The 20,195-nt window shown below is 45.0% G+C and overlaps 1 protein-coding gene across 2 annotated transcripts in view; it reads right to left on the reverse strand.

The window, feature by feature from the left end:
- Positions 1-20,195, reverse strand: part of LOC115309242 (serine/threonine-protein kinase D3) — a 200,447-nt gene that overhangs the window by 26,173 nt on the left and 154,079 nt on the right. For both annotated transcript variants that reach the window (XM_040218016.3, XM_029967432.2), the window contains 7 exons: positions 18,383-18,521; positions 15,618-15,749; positions 14,485-14,648; positions 9,275-9,473; positions 7,247-7,333; positions 5,566-5,716; positions 1,601-1,805 (listed from right to left, as the gene is read on the reverse strand). In XM_040218016.3, coding sequence (XP_040073950.1) covers positions 1,601-1,805; positions 5,566-5,716; positions 7,247-7,333; positions 9,275-9,473; positions 14,485-14,648; positions 15,618-15,749; positions 18,383-18,521 — 1,077 coding nt within the window. The remainder of the gene's footprint in view (positions 1-1,600; positions 1,806-5,565; positions 5,717-7,246; positions 7,334-9,274; positions 9,474-14,484; positions 14,649-15,617; positions 15,750-18,382; positions 18,522-20,195) is intronic.

The raw sequence follows: 20,195 nt of genomic DNA on the forward strand, positions 1-20,195 counted from the left end.
CAATCCCGAAACAACCCGGCAAACAAAAGATACCAATCCACCTGATCCAAACCAAAGACACAAAGGGGGAAACCACTTACACCCTTTCACAATCAACAACCACTTAACAAAACTCTCAAATCCGCAAGAAGGTTTTTGCACTGCTGCTAAGCTGTAACGACACTTGACTAATGCAGTTGCCCATTGATTTCATTCTTATTGTTTCCTTTACAACCCTTTTTTCTTCTACTTTGAAACTTCCTCTTTTCCTGCCTCAGTCTCAGGCTAACATCAGAATGGTTGTTGGTGAACTTGCTAAAACAATAAAAATAAATAAGTAATAAAAAAAAAGGGACAAAGGCAAACACATAAAAAACTTGGGCATGTCTGCCTTCAACTTTCTTTCTTATTGCTCTAGCATCATTGCGGAAACACAAGAATGAAAAACAAAGGATAAGGATCAAACGTAGCAAACACAGTCACAGTTTTTTAAAACGTTAAAAGTTCATCAGCTCACTTTTCAACGTTATTTCTAACCTAGTGTTCTGTTACCATCGGTACACGGGCAGCTTCCACAACCGAGTTAAAAAATAAATCGGCCTCCCCTGACCTTCCCGTCACATAGGAACTTAGCATGCCAAGTAGATTATAAAACCACTTTTCACACAGGCCAGTAAAAATAGAAAGCATCTTCCGAAGTTCTAGAAAACTAGAAGTCAAGAACTTGAAGGATATTTGACTTGTAATGGAAAACCTTTCACTATATTCACACACCCATAATTTTAATAGAATGTGGTGGACTTCAGAGCATTGCTAGGAATTAACAAACTGCCCTCACTTCTCCAAAAACTAATGTTATGCACAAATTTACAAGTTTAAAATAAATAGCTACTCACTGCAAATTTTTGTGAGCAGTGACGTGTTACTCTGACTGAAATTACCTGAAGAAACGTTGATTCCAGACCATGTACAGAAATTCTTTCCCCCTTTTATCTCGGGGGAAGCAATATCAACTTGAAAGAAAACTTTTCAATCTATGATTTTCACTAATGGGATGTCAATGGTCAGTCTTAACATCCATGGATGTGTTATACAACATCACTAAAATATTTCTCATGCCAACATCAGACTTTTTTGTCCACCACAAATATTAAAAAAAAAAAAAAAAATCTATTGGACATGTTAGTAAGGTTGAGGATCATATCCATGGTTATCAAGTGTGCTCGATAACAAAAATTAAAAATATGAATGAAACAGATGCCGATTTCTACAAAGACCCAGCTTCGACGATCAAAGAACCTGCACTGTACATTTCACAAAATATTTGTGTAGCATGTGTGTGTGTAAGCAGTTTGTGTGCAACCATGTGCATGGGTTTGTGTGTGTCTGAATGCTGGAGAGGAGGTCACCTCCTCTCCAACGTCCACTCTGCTAAAACGAAAAAAAAAGGTGGGAGGAGCTTCCCCTGAACTGTACAAACGCAATTCCTTTCCCTTTTCACCTGCACTCCGAGTGACACCGTAAACTAAGTGCTATAAATACTATCGCCATGCATTGCCACAGGACACATGAGACGGTCCTTTGTGCGGCAAGCCGAAAGCAAGAGAGAAAGCGGTCACACCTTGTAGTACTTGGAGGTGGTGTCGTTCTGGAAGAGAGTGATGGCCTTGGTGTCAAGGCGCCAGTAGTGGCGCCGGCGCATCGAGTCCCTGTCGGTGAAGTGCACCAGCCAGCCCTCCTTGATGAGCTTGGAGCCCCCCTTCCGCTTGGTGTGCTTCACGCTCTGCACTATCCGCATCAGCGGGATGTTGTTGCTCGCCGTCTCGCTGCGCAACGTGCGGGGAAAGAAGCGCCAAGGGTCAAGATGGCCGCGTTAACCGTACCGCAGGTTCTATGACGTTTCAGTCGGACTTTCCGACAGGTTAAGAGTAAAGAGGAAGCTCCTCCCACCTCTTTCAAATTTAGCAGAGTGAACACTTGAGAGGCGTCCTCTTCAGCGTTTGCCCTGCTGAAGTGGAAAAAGGGGGAAGGAGCTTCCACTGGACCCTGAACCTGCCACCAACTGCAGACGTTGCCGCAAACAAGTGCACCACTAAAGGCCGAGTTTTAGAAGGTGAGCACATTGGTAGAATTATGGATTGCCGAAAGAAAAAACATTGCGACGGATACGACGACGCATCTTTTCTGTGTCGTCGTCTTCGTCGACCCCACACTTATTTTTTCAGTGGCACGTAACACTAAAGGCTGATTTGCAAGTTAACGTTCCAGAGTGCCCAAGCGTGTCGTGTTCTCTCGTCCTAAATGGCCATGAGCGAGCGCAGAACATTCGAGCACGCCCAAACACACGTGTGCGAACCACCTTTCACACTCGGGGCCAAATCACACACTTGCGACTGCCTAACACCGTGTGTCTTAAAACCTCTTAAAGGGCAACTCCGGTCCATACTTTCGATTTTGGGATTATGGCTGTTTTTAGTGCAATTAGCGCCCCTGAATTGCAAGGTGTAATTTTTTTCTCGTTATTGTGCGTAGTTTTAAAGATATCGACGTCTCAAAGTTTTGTTTGGGGCGCGGCCGACAAAACCGAAACTAGCCGCTCGAGGTTCCGGCAACACTGGAAATCAGCCGTTATGTGGACGTGACGCCAAGATCGTTCTCGTTCAGCGAGTACGCAGTCCAAGCGGCACCTACCTCTGTTGCGCTAGCCATCTAAAGATAGAAGGTAAGCTGATTTTGTTTTAATTCTGTATACGTGGTAGTTATCCAGGATATGTAGCAAGAGTTAGTGCGTATACCCAAAAGCTAGCGACTGCAAAACCCGTCAACTGATTCAGTGGCGTACTCGGCGGCCGCCGCCGCGCGTACGCTATGCCGTGCCGTACTCGTTGCTTGTATACCCAAAAGCTAGCGACTGGAAAACGAGTGAACTCGTTCGGTGCCGTACTCGGCAGCTGTCGGCGTGCGTGCGGTCTCCCGCACTCGTCGCTAGGCCTAAATTGTCATCGGGGCTCTGTGGATGGAGCGGCGTTGCTCTACGCCGCGCTGCCAGTGACGTACAGTGCTGGCGCTTTCGCGCGGCGGGTCAGTCCCAGACACGAAGCTTTGAGGCTCTCCGGCGCGTTCCGCGACAACCGAACAGACGTGTGTCAAGCTGTAGAAGTCTGCTTTAGAGCGCAGCTCTTAGGGGCCCGTTTCCAGTCTGAGCGGCGTCGCCGTCGGCGTCGGCGTCGCCGTCGGCGTAACCGCGCCCCTCCCTCTCCTCCTCCTCCCCCTCCCCCTCCTCCTCCTCCTCCCCCTCCTACTCCTCCTCCTCCCCTCATTGTGTAGTATGGTCCGGGCGGGTCACGTGACCTCGGGGGGAGAGGGTCACATGACCCGTTTCCAGCCTGTGCGGCGTCGGCGTCGGCGTCGCCCCTCCCCTCCTCCTCCTCCCCCTCCGCTCCTCCTCCTCCCCCCTCCTCCCCCGCCCGGTAAAGGTGCTAAAGGAGAGGGAGGGGGAGCAGGAGGGGAGGAGGACTAGCAGGCATGATCACGAGGGAGGAGGAGGAATATACCCTCCACTCCTCCTCCTCAAGAGCTGCGCTCCAATTCGGCGTTACAGGAAGTTGTAAACGGCTTTCACTTTTTTTTTTCGTTATTTTTTCCTCAGGCGCGTAAAAGCCGAATTTGTAAGCTACGGCACTAATTCACCACATAAGTTCGTCCAGGTAGTGAATCTTTGTACAAATAAAAAAAATCTTGCCGCACTAAAAAAAAAAGTTCTTTGGGCAGTCATTTTCTTCTCAAAGCTAGCAAAAGTTTTTGTGCGTGATAAAGGAAAACAGAACGTTAGCAAGGTGAGAAAACTTTCTTTCCCTTCCACATTCCCAAACCCCACCAACATTTTTTTTTTATTAGAATACATCGGATTTTAAGTTTTGCTTCGTAACTTTTAACTAAAGCAAATGTTTTTTTGTTTATTTTGCATTTTTAAGTATTATATTTACCTCCAGCCGAACTCGGGCAAATTAGAGAGTTGTAACTTACAAATCCGAACTTTCGCGATTTCTTTTGAAGTCCCTTGTGGTATTCACAAGCGCAATGTTAATTAATACTGCTGCGTAACGGGTTCGAACAATTGGGAGGCGAATGTTTATATCGCATGAGCTTCACGCGCCGGCTGTTCGCTAGTAGTCGTTACGGACCTGAATACTACGCACGAGATTGCGTAGTAAACAAGCAGTGATGCAAAGTAGAACATTGTTTTCGTTTTCATTACAAACTTCAGTGTTTGGAGCTACTTAGTGTCTGTACTCTACATGACCACCATTCCCCATTCAAAGGACATTCAATGGAGCTTGAATGCTCAATCTTCAACACTGCACTTGACAATGACTGTTTTATTTATTGATCAGGATACTTTTATCATGTTTACCTTTTCTGTACATGTACGATGGGCAAAGAGCGACGGCACGGCATCCTTTTTAAGCCTCGACCCCTTCACTGACAAGCCACAAGCAACCAAGACCTGTAGGTTTCGTTCGTAACCCTCCGGCGAAAAATGATCGGAGCAGAGCTTCGATCTGGGGGTCGACGTCCAAGGCTTTCCAAAGTTCACTCGTCGAACAGCGTTCACCCACACCTTCTCCAATTTCCGATCCAAAGGAAACTTGTGAAAAAGCACCTCCGGGTTGCGCAGCGGCTTGTTTGAGCAGCTCACAGCGCTTTAAGTTGTACTCTGCATCTTTCGAGGAACAGCTGGGCAGTCTTGGGCGCACCGAGTTGCTCGCTAAAACGGGTCTAGGAGTCCTCACAAGCAAATAAACAAAAGGCTATACCGAAGCTACACGGGCTACAGGTAAAAGCAACGGCTAAACACGCAATTACAAGCCGAAGTAGCGGTAGTAGCGGCACAAGAAGCGCGCGCGACGGCTGCGCCGTGCGCCCGTCCGGAACGGAGGAAAGAAAGAGGACGATGATGACATCACGGCCCAATGTTGCTTTAGCGATCGGCAACTCGCTGGCCACCCGCTAAGGAGCAGCGGCTCGCGGCGGGTCCCGTTTTTATTATCGGCATTAGTTGAGAATGCGGCGTCCCACGGACGTGAAATTTTGGCTGGGGTCGTATTTTGTGTCACTAAAGCGATACCAGTAATTTAATTCATTTTGAGTTTTGGCCGGAGTTGCCCTTTAAGATACCTACCTTACATAGAACGTTTTCAGTTTCCACATATTCCCCATTTTTTTTGCATGTCGCTCTTTCTTTCTCGGCTCGAAAAACATTTGACAATGTCGCAAACGATAGTTTCCCGTAAACGGTGCGTACATTCATTCTCGCAAATATCGCAAAACCGTCGCCCTTGCGAAATGCGGTTGCGGGGTGACATCGCACATGCACCAGGGTGTTGGCACATTCTTTTGTCGCGAGATATCACAGGAGCTCGGTCCTAAGCAAACCCGAGTGTGCAAATGGGCCTTTAAACGTCTGCCCAGCCACACTCAAGCACAAACGTGCGGACCGGCCCTTACGCAACAACCGTTTTCGGCTGAGAAAAACCGAGGAAACGTCAACGGGGCCGCAGAGAATGCGAGGAGTGCAGTCCTCACTTGAGCAGCGCCTTGGGCTCGTCTTCCTGACTGTCTGGTCCGGCAGCCCTGTCCCTCTCCTGCGACAGGTCGCTCTCGTTGTCCGACTCGTCCTCCACGTTCTCCCGTTCCCCGTTGTTCTCCAGCTCCGAGCTTTCCGAGTTCTCTTGAGCTGCGGATTCGGACACGGAAGTGCCAGCGTCATTCGCAGGCTCGCTCGACGCCGGCTAAAACATTACGGTCGCCAGACAATGACGCACGAGCGTGGAATGCGTGAGCAAAAACTGCGTTGTGCCGCGCCGCGTCATGGCGTAACCATAGTGAATGTTGCCGACGCTTTGACGTGGCGACGCACCGTTCGGCCGCATCATGGCGTCGGCAGCGGTTGCTATGGTTACACTGCTTGGCTGTGCAGTGAGACAAAAGTTTCTCTTACATGTGTTACACGCTTAAGAACTCGAAAAGAAACCTCCTGAAAGCTTAAAAGACAACAAAAAAAACCCCACTTATCTCAATACTTCATATACAGCTGATTGAAGAGGAATGTGTGCGAATTTCTGTTGAGCTGTTTCTATATGTTTAACCAGTTTCGCCTGTTTGGCTTTCGGGGTTGTTGCCACCACGGTTCATATAACCGCATGACCGCGTGATGTGACATCAGGTCGTGCGACACTAGCGCCACAGTGTCATGCGACGTCTGTAAGAATGTAACTGTGTCTGTAACTTGATCCCATTTCAGGTCAGGCAATAATAACTGTAACACAGTAAGATTTTCAGAGTAACTTTCTAAGTTTTGAACATAAGCAGATGCCAGGAAACCTTTTCAACAAGTGCCAACAATGGAGTCTTTGTCTAGAAAAAAGAAAGAAAACTACTTTCGCATTTAAGTAAAGACACAGGACCAGTCCAAGGTACAATCACCTACGGGGCCACTAGTTGCACAATGTGTGGATCAAACTCTCAGGAAGGATTAAATGTTGGTGTGAGGACTGACCTTTCCGGAAAATCTAAGTAATAACCGGAAAACCAGTTATTACTTCCCGCTTAATGCATTTTTTCTGGACACCCTAGCATCCTCATAAAATTACAAAAACGTCGTAATAACCAATTCCACCTTTTTAACTCCCCGCTACAGCTTACCATTTCCGAGTGGAACTCTCTGCCCCATAAATTGTGAAAATTACAGATGTAGCAAAACTCAGAACATCATCTGAATTATTACTTCATCGTATTCAAGAATGAGGCATACGTACCTGTGAATTTATTTGTATCGTATCTATCAATATTGCTATTGTTTGTCTATTTTTTTAGATGAATACAACTCCTTTTTTTGTGTGTAGTTAGTGTATTATTGCATGTTGTATTTTGTATCATCAAATTTTGTATTCCCCCCTCATATAATGCCCTATCCAAACAACTTAAGGTATGTTTAAAAAAAAAGAAAAAAATCCAACGTTAATGTGAGAGTTTGTCTTTGCAGAAAGAGCCATTGTCAATGTGAGGATTGAACTTTCCACACACAGCAAATGACAATGTGAAAATCAATCTCTACAGAACAATTGAATCTCAACGTGAGGATCAAACTGTACAGATTAACTGAACCTCGACGTGAAGACTGAACTTCGCTTACGTCGGAAGGAAGTCGAAACAACGACAAAAGGAAGTCACAACGACGTCGGAAGAAAGTAAAAGAAGGACTCACAAGACTCTCCCCACTCCTTGGGGGCCTCCCCCGTGCAGTCCATGGGAATCTTGTCCATGCAGCGCTTGTGGACATTGAACTTGCAGTCTGCCAGTCAGGGTAAGAGAGACCACATCCAAGTCAAACAGAGCTACCCTTCGCCCTTCAGCTTTGTGGGGGACACAACAGTCCTTTATGCAAGCGTCATGTAAACCAACAGCCGGCAACAGCGTTGTTGATGGACGGGTATGAAAGAATTACGAGAGTATTCGCACCAGTAGCAAAGTGCATGGAAACTCTTCACAAAGGTGTCTTTAGGCGGTTCATTTATCATACTCAAATTTAATGAGTGTAGGTTCTAGGGCAGAAAAAAAAATTAAGCCTAAAAAAACCTGCTTTTTTTTTCTATGCGCAGGAAAGAAAGCTGCAAAAACATCCTGGTTGACGCTGCTGCCCAGAGATGGTGCCACGCATGTTCGGATCTGCTGGATGCGCTTTCGGGTATTCATCTCAAAGAATCTTTCACAACTCTTTGCTTTACGTTGTGCCGTCTGTGGTAGCGGCGTTAGCCAGAAGAATTCTGCCGTTTTTCTCCCTCTAGGTAAGAAAAAAAAAAAACAGGTTTTCTTAGGCTTAACTTTTTTCCCTCGAGCCTATGCTCGTAAAATTTGAGCATGATAAACAAAGCACCTTTGTGTAAAGTTTCAATGCACTCTGTTCATTGGTTTAATTATAAGACTTTTTCTACGCTTGAACTGTGTTCGAGAACACCCCATAGAAAAGAAAAAGAAGAGATGGGGGGAAAGAGGAGAAAAACACAATGACGGACAGCGGTACTGCATTAAAGTGGCATGAACTTGATGGAGGGAAGAGGTAATGAAAAGTAATAAGCTAATCCGAAATACACAGGCTGTGACTCTTATTGTATAAATGAATTGGTGATTATGAAAAGTGTACTGGCAAAAGAAAGCAATTCATGATATTACATTCAGTGTTTTTATTTGTGACCAGCCCACTGTCTAGTAAATCTCGCATGTCTTTTAGCCGAATTGTGAATTTGACGCCATCTTTCCTATGCACTTTGGTGGGATTGCAAGAGCGTTACGCATAGCAAAGTGATCCACAGTCGTATTAATGACCCTAATAACGCGGCACAAACACTACACGGCTTGCACATGACGCCCTCGCACCGTTCTGGCGGTCGTTCCCACCCATTTCTCGCGGGAGAACGAACTTGTTAGCGTGAAATGTACGCTGTACAAGGCGTGCACTTAGTTAGCAGCACAGTCACCGCAACAGCCCCAGATGCGACGTTAATACGTGACCATATACCGTAATATCCCGAAAGATGGCCCACCTAAAATCGAGAGCAAATAAGACGAATATAAGGAGTGGGCTAACTTTCGGCATACAATTGAGAAACATAAAAAAAAACACCACTTTTAGATCACGTTTTCCTGCCAGACTCATTATCGCGGCGTAAGACAACGAAGCAAAGACGACTGCACTTCCCAGTCGGCAATGTTTGCTTATATCTTGCCATAGCTAACTAGCCACATTTACGCCGAAGTTATCATTGATCCGAACACTATGACTTCTAGGAGTGGCTACTTTTCGGTGTTTAAAATAAATAGCAAATCAAGCCAAAAATAGGGGGCAGGTTATCTTTTGGGGGTGGGGCACCTCTTGGGGTATTATGGTATTCATTTTATTAGATGAAATAAGCAAAGAATTTGCAATTTTGTATCAAATTCGATAGCAGACGCTGTAGTCACTGACAGGAAGAGAACGGCATCGTGCGCCTTTCGAATGCTCGGCTTCCGGCATGTACTCTATCCCCTCTGCCGTGCTTTAACTGTGCATGCATTATCGAAGGCAAGAAGCTCGTGCTGGAGGCTTGACAATGAAAGAACTTCCACGCTGTTCTTACCCGATCAAAGACAATGGAGCGCACATGCTGCCTGCCCTCCATTAGCCACCTATGCGACCCCCCCCCGCCCCGGAGTCGGCCATTTGCAGACGAAACGCAGACGGGGAGAGGAGAGGCACCTTTGCACTGCATGCCCTGGCGGAAGATGCCCTTGAGCAGCCGCTTGCAATGCTGGCACACGGTCGGCTTGGCATACGAGTGGACCACAAACGTGTGCGGGATGCGGATGCGTCCCGCCAGTTCCCGGTCCACCCAGGCAGGACGTCCCATGTTGAGCGACGGGGAGCGCTTCTCCCTAGCCGGGGACGTGGCCAGCAACTGGGGAATAAAGTGGGGAAGCTGTCAGTGCGATTTGTCCCCAGAACGAGACTCGTTAAGGATGTGCACTGGGGAGAAAGGGGACATTGTCGACACAATGTCTCCAGAGTCTCGTCTTTCCCACAGAATGAGATTCTTCTGGGACGAGTGGTGGGGAAAATGGGGACATCAACATGATTTGTCCCCAGAATGAAGCTTGTTCGAGACGTGTGCTGGGGAAAAATGGCACGCCGTCAACATGCTTTCTGACCCCAGATTGAGATCCGTTTGAGCCAAGTGTGTCCATGCTCGTCAACACACTCGGCAAACCAGTGAGGACTTGCAGAGAGTCTGTGGTTTAGAGCACAGATTTTCAGACAGGGTTTCTATACTTTATCTCACCTTAAGTCTACACGCAGCCGGCGCTACGAGCTAATCCAATCAAACAGTATCAAAAGCGCACCAATATGGCGTTCGTCATGTCTCTGTGCGCGTTTCATTATCACCAAAGCAATCATGTACAAGGAAGGCCCAGTGACTTGCACTTTTGACACTGTTTGATTGGTCCCATGAGCTCGTAGTGTCAGCTGCGTCTCGATTAAAGGTGAAACAAGGTGTAACCCAAGGGTTTCTTAGTGTGCCCCGAGGGACTTTCCGAGCACCCAAAATAAGCCTGATGATTCCTGCACCTAAGCAAAGCGTTTTTTAGTTAAAGCACTATTTTAGCAGATGTGAGCCATCCATTGGTCTGTAGCTATGAGCAGAACACTCCCAGTATGTGCATTATTGTTTACAAGGTCTGCAAGCTTCTGGGGTTCTTTACTGCATCAAGGCCGAGGTCGGGAGGAATTCCTTGGTTACCATTCGAAGGCAGATTGAAAAGTGTTTAAACCTCTGGTTTAGAGCACAGGTTATCAAACATTTCCCTCCTGCTCGATAGGAAAAGAACAACCCTTCCCGGTCTTGGCACTAAGGTAATAAAGCAATGCAGAGGCCTACAGAGCTTCTAAACAGTAGTGTACATACTAGCGAGGGCTTGACACATCAATAGGCACCATAGGCACTGATCTTCTCCAATAGTGCTTAAACTGGAAAGATGTTTCGCTTAGGAGGAAGGAACGGTGAGTAATGTTGGGAGTTCTGGGAACAACCGAGGGTACCCCAGGGAGCGCCTGGGTCCCCTGCAACCCAGTTTAAGAAACCATGATTTATATTTAACAAAAAAGTTGACTTAAGGATCAGTTCTTCTAGGCGGCATGCATTCGACGAGCCATTCAACACGTTTGGGCAGAAACATTGCATCCTCCTGCGTTGCAACGTCTGATCCAAGTCCCAAGAACTACCGGCGTTATGACGCAACGCTGTGTGGATAAAAAAAAAAAAGAGGAAAGGTTCGCCAAGAGACTTTGCTTCTCCGTCGGCCCAAGGTAGCCACGTCTCGGCAAAATGCTGGCTGCCACTCTGAGGTATTCGGGAGCTTCATACTCAAGTCCCTCTCACCGGCTTCAACTACCTCGGTGCTTTATTCGAACAGCTAGTTGTTTGTGTCCTCGAAATATTCTGAAACTCGACGTGGTCTGCTTCATCCTGTTTGCAGGTTACGAAAAGCGAGACAGGCTTCCTCAGGCGAAGCACTTTAGCAGAGCAGACGCCAAGTGGAAAGAGTGGATGGCCTTGCGTGAGGAAGCCTGTTCCGCATTTCGTAGCCTGCAACGGGGTATAGTGAGCCACGGATGCAACAGCGATTTCGACCCAGCAGGATGTTACGAAGAAAAAGCGAAGCCACCAAGACAGAGTGCCCCACAGTGAGAATGAAGAAGTTCTCACAGCTCGGAGAATGTCTAAGCAACACGCGGGAATTTCGCATTTTATACCCCGGACAGCAAAGGACAACGAAGACACAAGCTGGAAAGCAAAGCATGCAACGTTTATGTAAGCAGCATCTAGCTTCATCTGCAATGCATGTCTCAAGGATACTAAACAAAACGCTTCATAAACGTGCCTCTTTGAGGGGGGCACAAATTGCGACGATCCCGGGAACAAGCTTGGGATGCGGCGCATCTCAGGTAAGCTTTTCGCTCCAAAATTCAATCCCATCTCTGAAAAGCAGGCATGATCTTTCGTGGGCCCTGCCACCCAATGCAGGACCGATTCTTTACATGGAAAGCTTATGCAAGTTTCGTAATTTGCTAGAATCCTTCCGACGGCCGCAACACCTGGAACACCATGTAAGCCGCGGGGAACTACGCATGCAGGCATGTTTTTTGTTAAAACGTAAGAACCGCCTGGTTTTAGAGCAGATCTCATAGGTCTATCCGTCTACATATCACAAATGTTCAAGGCAGAAGCGGGGTTAAACAATGCATTCTGCGCGGCTAGAAAAACATAGAAGTAAACTTACCTCAGCAAACAATCAGAGTTACTTTAATTTTACAGAAAGCACTGGCAGGCGGCTCACAGTCTAAATTTTTTTCCCTTATGTAATGCACAACTGTTCAGATGTTATTTGAATTAACAATATTCAAATGCTTTCTTTTGCAGAGGCTAGTTAGCAGTGCTTTGCCTAAGTCATCCTGGAATTTAGATCAGTATTATTCACAAATTCTTTCAGTGGGATTGCCAACATATAAATTTTTTCCTGAGTATAGTTCCCCCAGTTAGGTTCACTATCACATTAAAAAATTAAAAAATAGCATCTAACTAGTTGCCTTATTGTGGCGTGAGACACTCAGAAAACAACTAACATGGTCTACGACCAGGTCTAAAAATTTGTGAGGCCCGCACTGCATGCCCTGCTGAAATAATTTCTTGTAGTACTACGCAAGCTAAAACCAAAAGGGGTTTTCTTCAGCAAGTCAGTAACACTTGACACGAGTCCATAATCCCAAATAGAAAGGAAGACACAAATGTACTTCAAACATGGTTTCGAGAAGCTGCTTTATTGAAAAAAGGCCCTTTTGAATGAGAAATTTTTTTATCACTGGAATCTGAGGGGCTACCGGATGCTATGGTGCCATATCGCAGGACTGCCTTCAACCGAGTTCTGTGATTCAAGCCCCTTAAAACTTTGATAACTTGAATTTCAAGGATTCTGACCATGTGTAGGCTTAAATTTTGTTTACAGATAGCAACAGTATTACTTTAAAATTTGTCAATATAAATGCTGCAAGGATAGCCGAAATAGGTTTGAATAGTGAACTAATTTTTTCCCTCTATTTTTTCACAAGTGGAAAAAATTAGACTTGCTGCAAACCCTCTCTTCATTCTTCCCCAACTAGGGAAGAACAAGCATAAAAATGGGACCTGCTGCTGACCTACCCTGTGCCTATTTTCCCCAAATGAAAGAAAAAGGTCCCTGCACCAAGTCTTTTTCATGCTATTTTATGTGAAAAACCAGGAAATGCTACCAACCCATTTCCGTTCCTGTTCTAGGCAGAAAAAAAAAGGGACTTGGTAACATACTTTTCCCTTCCCCATGTAAAAAAAAAAAAGAAAAAAACCTGCTGCCAGTTTATTTTTATTTATATACTTCCTCAGGTGGGGAAAAATGTCAAATGCTGCCAACCCACTTCTGTGCTCGACTTCCCCAGGTGGGGAAAACTGGGAACAGCTGCCAAAACATTTCTCATCCCATTCTTCACCAAGTATAAAAAACTAGGTTTGCTGAAAACACCCGTCCCCCATTCTCTTCCAAAAAAAAATGAGGCTTGCTCCCTTCCTTCCTCAAGTACAAAAAATGTAAACATGTTGCAAACCTCTCCCTATTTTTTTTAAGTGGAAAAAATTGGATCTGCTGCCAACACACTTGCCTCCATCCCTCTCCAAGCAAGAAAAAACGGGACTTGCTGCCAAGACATTTCTCTGCCCTTTCTTCCCCTAGAGTGAAAAAAGGACCTGCTGCCAACCTATTTTCATCCCCAATCTTTTCTAAATAGAAAAAAGTGGACTGGCTGCATATGCCTCTCCCCATCGTTCCCAAGTGACCAGAAATAGGGCCAGCTTCCTTTCTTCCTCAGGTACAAAAATTAAACATGATGTTACCCTGTCTCTGTTTTTCCCCGAATGGGAAAAAATAAGACCTACTGTCAACGGATTTCTATATCCATTCTTACCCAGATAGGAAAAACATACCTGCGCCAACCAATTTCCCTTTCCATTCTTCCCCCACAAAAAAAGATGGGCCTAATGCAAACCCCTTTCCAGATCCTTCCCCAAGTGAGGGGCAATAGGGTCTGCTTCCTTTCTTCCTCAAGCATAAAAAATAAGAAATTTTGCTAACTTGCCTTCCCGTTTTTCCCCAAAAGTGGGAAAAAAAGGGACCTGTCGTCAACCACTTCTATCTCAATTCTTTCCTCAATGGGGAAAAAAGGGCTTGCCACCAACTCATTTCCCCCAATTCTTTCCAAAGTAGAAAAGAAGTGGGCCCACTCCAAACTCCTCTCCACATTTTCCAGGTGAGAAGGAATAAGGCCCACTCCCCTACTTCCTCAAGCATAAAATATCAGACATGTTGTACCCTCTTTCCCAACCTTTTTCCAAAGGGGGAAAAATGCTGCTCCTGTCTTATACTTCTGTTCTTCCCCAGGTGGGTAAAAATGGGACTTACTATTAACCTATTTCCCCTCCCTGTTGTTCTCCAAGTAAAAAAAAATTGAGCCTGCTGCAATCCCCTCCCCCCAGGCAGGTAAAAATGGGACTTACTATTAACCCATTTCCCCTCCCTGTTGTTCTTTAAGTAAAAAATATTGGGCCTGCTGCAATCCCCGCCCACCATTCTTTCAAAGTGAAAAATAACAGGGCCTGCTCCCTTTCTTCCTGAAGAACAAAAACATAAGACATGTTGCTAACCTCTCTGCTCATTTCTCCCCAAGTGGGGAAAAATATGGGACCTGCTGCCCACTGATCTCCCTTCCCGTTTGTCCCCAAGTGGGAGGGATGAACCTGCTGCCCTCCGAGTATTTTCCCTTTGCCTTCAGCTTCCCGAGACCGTGCTCTGAGCCAATCAAGAAGGAGCGCATGATTGGACAGGCACCGAATTGTGGTCGTCGCTGAAGGTGGCAGCGCTGGAAGCGGTCCTCTGCACGGCTTCCGTGGGGCTCCGAGGGTACATCGAAGTGGACGACCGCCGGCGACGTGCGTGGCTGCAGTTGTTGGGGATCTTGTAGGCACACCGCTTGTGAAAGTTGAGCCCACACCCTGCACAGACAAGACAACTGATCAGGATCAGTTTGACCTATCATTTTCAAGCTTCTATGTTTGCATTTCCATGAATGTGACTGTTATGCATCGAATCAAGATGGGACCAATCACACAGATCTTATCTTTGTTTCTCTTCCTGTTTCACCCAATCATAGTGGTCCCATCAAGATTTGATGAGCCACTGTTGTGACCATGTAAACACAGCCTATGAGGTGGACAAGAGAATAGATGTGCTCTTGTAAAATGAAACTCTCAGACTGCTGTGGAGAAATCTTCAGTTGCCCCAAAAAAGAACTTGTGCTCTTGGCATTCGCAGAAAAAAAAAATGGTTAGTAAGGTTACATATTTTATCGAGAACCATTCATGCATTGAAAAGACAAACAGGTACTTTTCTCACAGTGAGATGTCAAGTTATGGCTCAGATTTAAAGCGCACATGAGCATGAAAAGATCCTTTAGTTAGGGGTAAAGGTGACCAAGAAACTTTGGAGACTCCAAGGTGCCTAGAGAAAGTTTGGGGAACTCCGAAGGAATCCCCTAAGATACTTCAAGGAACCCACTAGGTTTCCAGGAAGTCAAGTTTAGCACCCTTACCCTAAAATATTATTTCTGCATCATCATATGGGTGTACCACAATAAGCAGCCATCTCAGAAGGTGTGGAGAAAAAAAATTAGAACCATAAAGGGGCAAGCTAAAATTTGTTTCAAAAGCATATTTTCACTGTCGGCATTTCGTACCAAAACTCGAAAGTGCAACATTTGACATGGAATAAACACAGCTTGTTCCTCGATAGGACCTTTCTATGATTGGCGATATCCATCATTCGTTCTGCTGAAGTGCAAGGGGGGAAGCTTACTGGAAGGAGCCTGCCCTCTCATTCGAAACCTGGCAACAAACTACAGGGACCCAACTATTTAATGACTAGTCCAAAAACGGACCGAACGAGGAGAGAAGTCCAGCACCAACCTTCGCACTTGAGTCCCTGCCGGACCAGCCCGAAGAGCATCTCCCCGCAGAAGTCGCAGAAGGTGGGCGTCTTGTAAGAGTGGACCGTGAGCGAGTGTGGCCGGATTTGCACGTCGTCGCTTGGGTTGTTTGCTGGATGGGAGGAAGGGTGAAAGAAACAGCTGGGTCAGCATGGATGCTGGAAACAATGAAGGAGCGTGGATGACCTTAGTCTGTTCCCTACTATGTTTGGTTTCCCAGGTGAAAATCAGTTCACTTGCAGCTGGATTATGGAACTGGTCCTAGCTGGATACAGCTGGATTGTCTCATTCCCAGCTGGATTGTCTCATTTCCATCTGGATTTAGCTGGATTGTCCCATCTCCATCTGGATTTATCTGGATTGTGCCACTTCTATCTGAATCCTGTCGGAGTGTCTCATTTCCATACAAACTGTTCTAAAGTAGCAATTTGAGCTAGTTGGTAAATCGACATGTAAAACATGTGCACTGTTTTACCATGCCCATCTGGACTGCCTCATTCCCAGCAGGATGTCTCATTTTTATCTGGATTCAGCTAATTGTCTCATTTCCATCTGGATTCAGTTAGATGGTCTCATTTCCAACTGGATCCAGCTGGATTGTGGCATTTCCATCTGGATCCAGTTGGATTGCCTCACTTCCATCTGGTCTGTCTTAGAGTCACTGAATGTTCCCAGGGTATCAAACCCCCCAAGCTTCATTTCAGGACCGAGTCACGGCATATTCCGACAGTGCGCGACTTGCTCTTCGCTGTCTCGTCTTCCTCTCTCGCCTTGAAAAAGATTTAAAAAACGCAACACCAGCGCAACTGGAGCGAGCAAGAGAGGTGGAAATCTTCTTTGGCGAACCAGATTAGCGGCTACTTGATATAAGAAAACTAGAAAAAATATTGCACCTTCCATTCGATCCCGACTCATTGATGCCCATGAGCTCCCACCTGTGCGTACCCCCATAGCCGTGGTAACGCAAAAACTTTTTAAATACACTTCTTTTTGTCAACCCACAAGATTGCCAAATGATACCTTCCGCCACAGTCTAAACCAGCCAATCAGAACTTGATTCTGCGAGAATGACTTCTGGTAAGAGTACTGAATGGAATTCAAAACTCTGGGAACATTCAGTGACTCTAGTCTGTCTCAACACCAGCTTCATTGTGTCATTTCCATCTGGATCCAGTTAGATTGCCTCATTTCTATCCAGTCTGTCTCAACCCGTTGGATTGTCTCATTTCCATCTGGATCAAGCTAGACTGTGTCACTTCCATCTGGACCCAGTTAGATTATCTCATTTCCATCTGGATCCATCTCGATTTGTGTCATTTACATCTGGATCCAGTTAGATTATCTCATTTCCATCTGGATCCAGCTGGTTTGTGTCATTTCCATCTGGATCAGTTAGAATGTCCCATTTCCATCTGGATCCAGCTGGGTTATGTCTGTTCCATCTGGATCCAGCTGAATTGTCTCATTTCCATCAGGATTAAGCTGGATTGCCTCATTCCCAGCTGAAATATCTCATTTCCTTCTGGGTCCAGATGAATTGTGTCATTCCCATTTGTATCCAAATGGATTATCACACTTTCACCTCGATTGTCTCATTTCCAGTTGGAGCCAACTATATTGTCTCATTCCCAGCTGGATTGCCTCACTTTGAACTAGATAATTTCATACATTTGATTTATTTGACCCTCAACTTCTAACAGGGGTATTCATAAGAAAAGGGGACAAATTTTAAAAAAAGAGACACTATAAAATATAGACTAGGTTACATTTTTAACATATACAAACATGACATTAAATGACATGGGGATTGGCAACGGCGGCTCGGGAAGTAACAACTGGGATGCAAACAATGTGCTCAGGAAGATAATTTCGGTCGGAGACAGCCAATTGTAATTAAGACATCTTGAAATGATTAGCTCTAGGTGTAACCAGTTAAGTTTTGAGTGGGATCCGTGCAAGGGGAGATATACAAAGTAGTACAGCACAATCCACTAATAACAATACCAGATATAACGATCAGTTTCTAGAGTTTCTAGATTAGAAATGCTCAGTTTCTAGTCTAGATACAATGAAAGTCGATTAAAACAATCAAATTTTTGGGTTTTCCTACTAATGTTGTAAGTGGATTGCACTGTAGTATTCTGAGAGACAGCCCACTTAATATTAAGAGCAGATCGGGTGAAAGTAAGGAGTAGGCGCTCACTTTCGATGTGCGATAATAAAAGATTGATAAAACAAAAAAGCCAGCTCTAGATTTTGCAATTTGCTAAGTAACACCATTTCTGCCAAGGTCACCATTGGCCAGGGCTCTGCAATTACTAAAAATGAGCTATCTTTCGGTGTTTTTGAAAAAAAATCGCAAGTCATCACAAAAATAGGGGTGGGCTATATTTGGGGGGGTGGGCCATCTATCGGGATATTACGGTAATATAATTTGTGTAACCGTACGGGGAGTGTAATATTTTTTTTCAGTGTTTCAACAGAGGGAGGATTAGTCAAGCTTTCAATGCAGTAATACTGGTAGTAGGCACGTGATTACAAAAGATGAAGCGAGTGGCCTGGTCTTGAACAGCTTCTAGTTTTTCTTCTAGGCATAACGAATGGGTACGGATGGACGTTCCAAACTAGTGAGGCATATCCAGCTGGGTCGTCTCATTTCCAGCTGGACTGTCTCATTTCCAGCTGTACTGCATCTCTTCTAGCTTGATCAAGCTAGTTCGGATCGGAGATCTTAATGACCCTTACCCGAGACGACAACCTCCACCAGGGTGCCCTCCGCCACGTCGGAAGCCGCGTTGATGGGCAGGAGGATGTTTTCGTTGTTGTAGTCGTGCCGGAAGAGCAGCAGGCGCTCGCTCAGCCGATTTAGGCCGTGCTCCGGGAACTGCAAAAATACCGGATCCTGGTAACATGTCTCCGATCATCGGTGACGAATAAAGCGTTCATGTTTTCCATACGATCAGGACATAATATGTGTAGGGATGCCGCAAACTTTTTTTGAATCAAAGTTACGATGATAGAATCAAGCGGTTCGAAAAATTTTTTTTAATTGTCTACATCGTAAAATTCGACGGAAGTCGAATTTTCGAACTTGTTGAGCTAAGAAGTTCAACGTTTTTCGAACCGTCAAACTTATTACGCTAAAAAATTCTATCTTTTTCTAACTTTCGAACTTATTGCGTTGCAAAGTTCGATGCTTGTCGAACTTCCGAACTTGAGTGACCAAAAAATTCGATGAATTTCGAACTTTCAAACTTATTTATCAAGAGAATTCGAAAAGTTTCAAACTTTCGAATCCTGAAAAGTCAGAAGTTCGACAAACTTAGAACTTTTAGGGTAAAAGTTCGACGTTCGTCAAACTTCGAAAGACCGGCGGATGGTTTTATTTGAATTCAAGTAGTGAGTAAATTCGTAATATATTTTTTTTCGTAAACTTTTACACGCGGTGCCGCTTTCCTAACGAAAGACAATGCCGTTTGTTTCAATGTTCTGGCATGCTTAGTTTTAAAGAAATAAATTCCCGAAGGGGCGAGGAAAGACGACGGGTTTTTTTTATGATTATCGTTTCTGCCAGATTTGAAGTGCGCTGTAGCCGAAGCTATTTATGGTAGAGATGTTATACTTTTTTAAGAAGGATCTATGTATAGCCTAGGTAAGTGCTCTCTTAAGATGTGATTATTGTTTTTCAACGTGAGTTTTGAAGAAATGTCCAAACATGTATCTACATGCAATTATGTCCTAAACTTGATATTTATTTTCGTCTAAGTTGTTCGAGGTATCGCATTTAAATTAACACCACAAACAGCACATATCATTGCCATCTGCAGAATAAAAAATAATGTATTTATTGTTTTTTCACGTTAAGGAATAAATTAAGTCATGGGAGAAGATTTCTAATATTGTTCAAGTCCAGCACGTCATTAAAAGAAAATATTTTTTTTTTCGCTTCACGTTCCTGGGACGTGTTTGTTTTAGCCTGTACACATTTTGGTAAAAGAAACTTGTTTCGAAGTTCTAAACCTCTGAATATGCAAGAATACAACACTTACAGTGAATTCTTGATAGTTTTTTTTTTCTCCAGCTTTTTATCTCCGCATTTTTTTTTTTTTTTTAACTATTGGCACAGGTATTTAGGTCGAAAAGACATAGCTTTGAACTTCCGAACCACTAAGCATGTGACGAGTAGTGCCTCCTGACAACGAGTTTCTAACAATGACCATCTATGCAATCTTTTATGCAGTGAAGAGCGACTGTAGCTATACATACGCATAAATAATTTCAGATTAAAATAAGCTCGACCACGCCCTCTTTCCCCGTATTGTTTTCATTGACAGTCCGAAATATCTGGAAGGGGGGAAAGAGAAGTGAAGCCGCGGCCCCCCCCCCCCCGGCTACCCTCTTTCCCCCCCGTTTTTCCTCTTCCGACGCCACTTGTATGGCAGAACACTCCTCGACCTCGAGTTGTGTCGGCTTTTTGTGAGGCGATTCCTCCGTCCCAGAAAATAAACCCCCAGGACAATTACAAACTTAACTTACTATATGCCAGCGTCACTCGGGC

This window comes from Ixodes scapularis, unplaced genomic scaffold, assembly GCF_016920785.2.
Source record: "Ixodes scapularis isolate PalLabHiFi unplaced genomic scaffold, ASM1692078v2 PGA_scaffold4__175_contigs__length_147842914, whole genome shotgun sequence".
Classification (NCBI taxonomy): Eukaryota; Metazoa; Arthropoda; class Arachnida; order Ixodida; family Ixodidae; genus Ixodes; species Ixodes scapularis.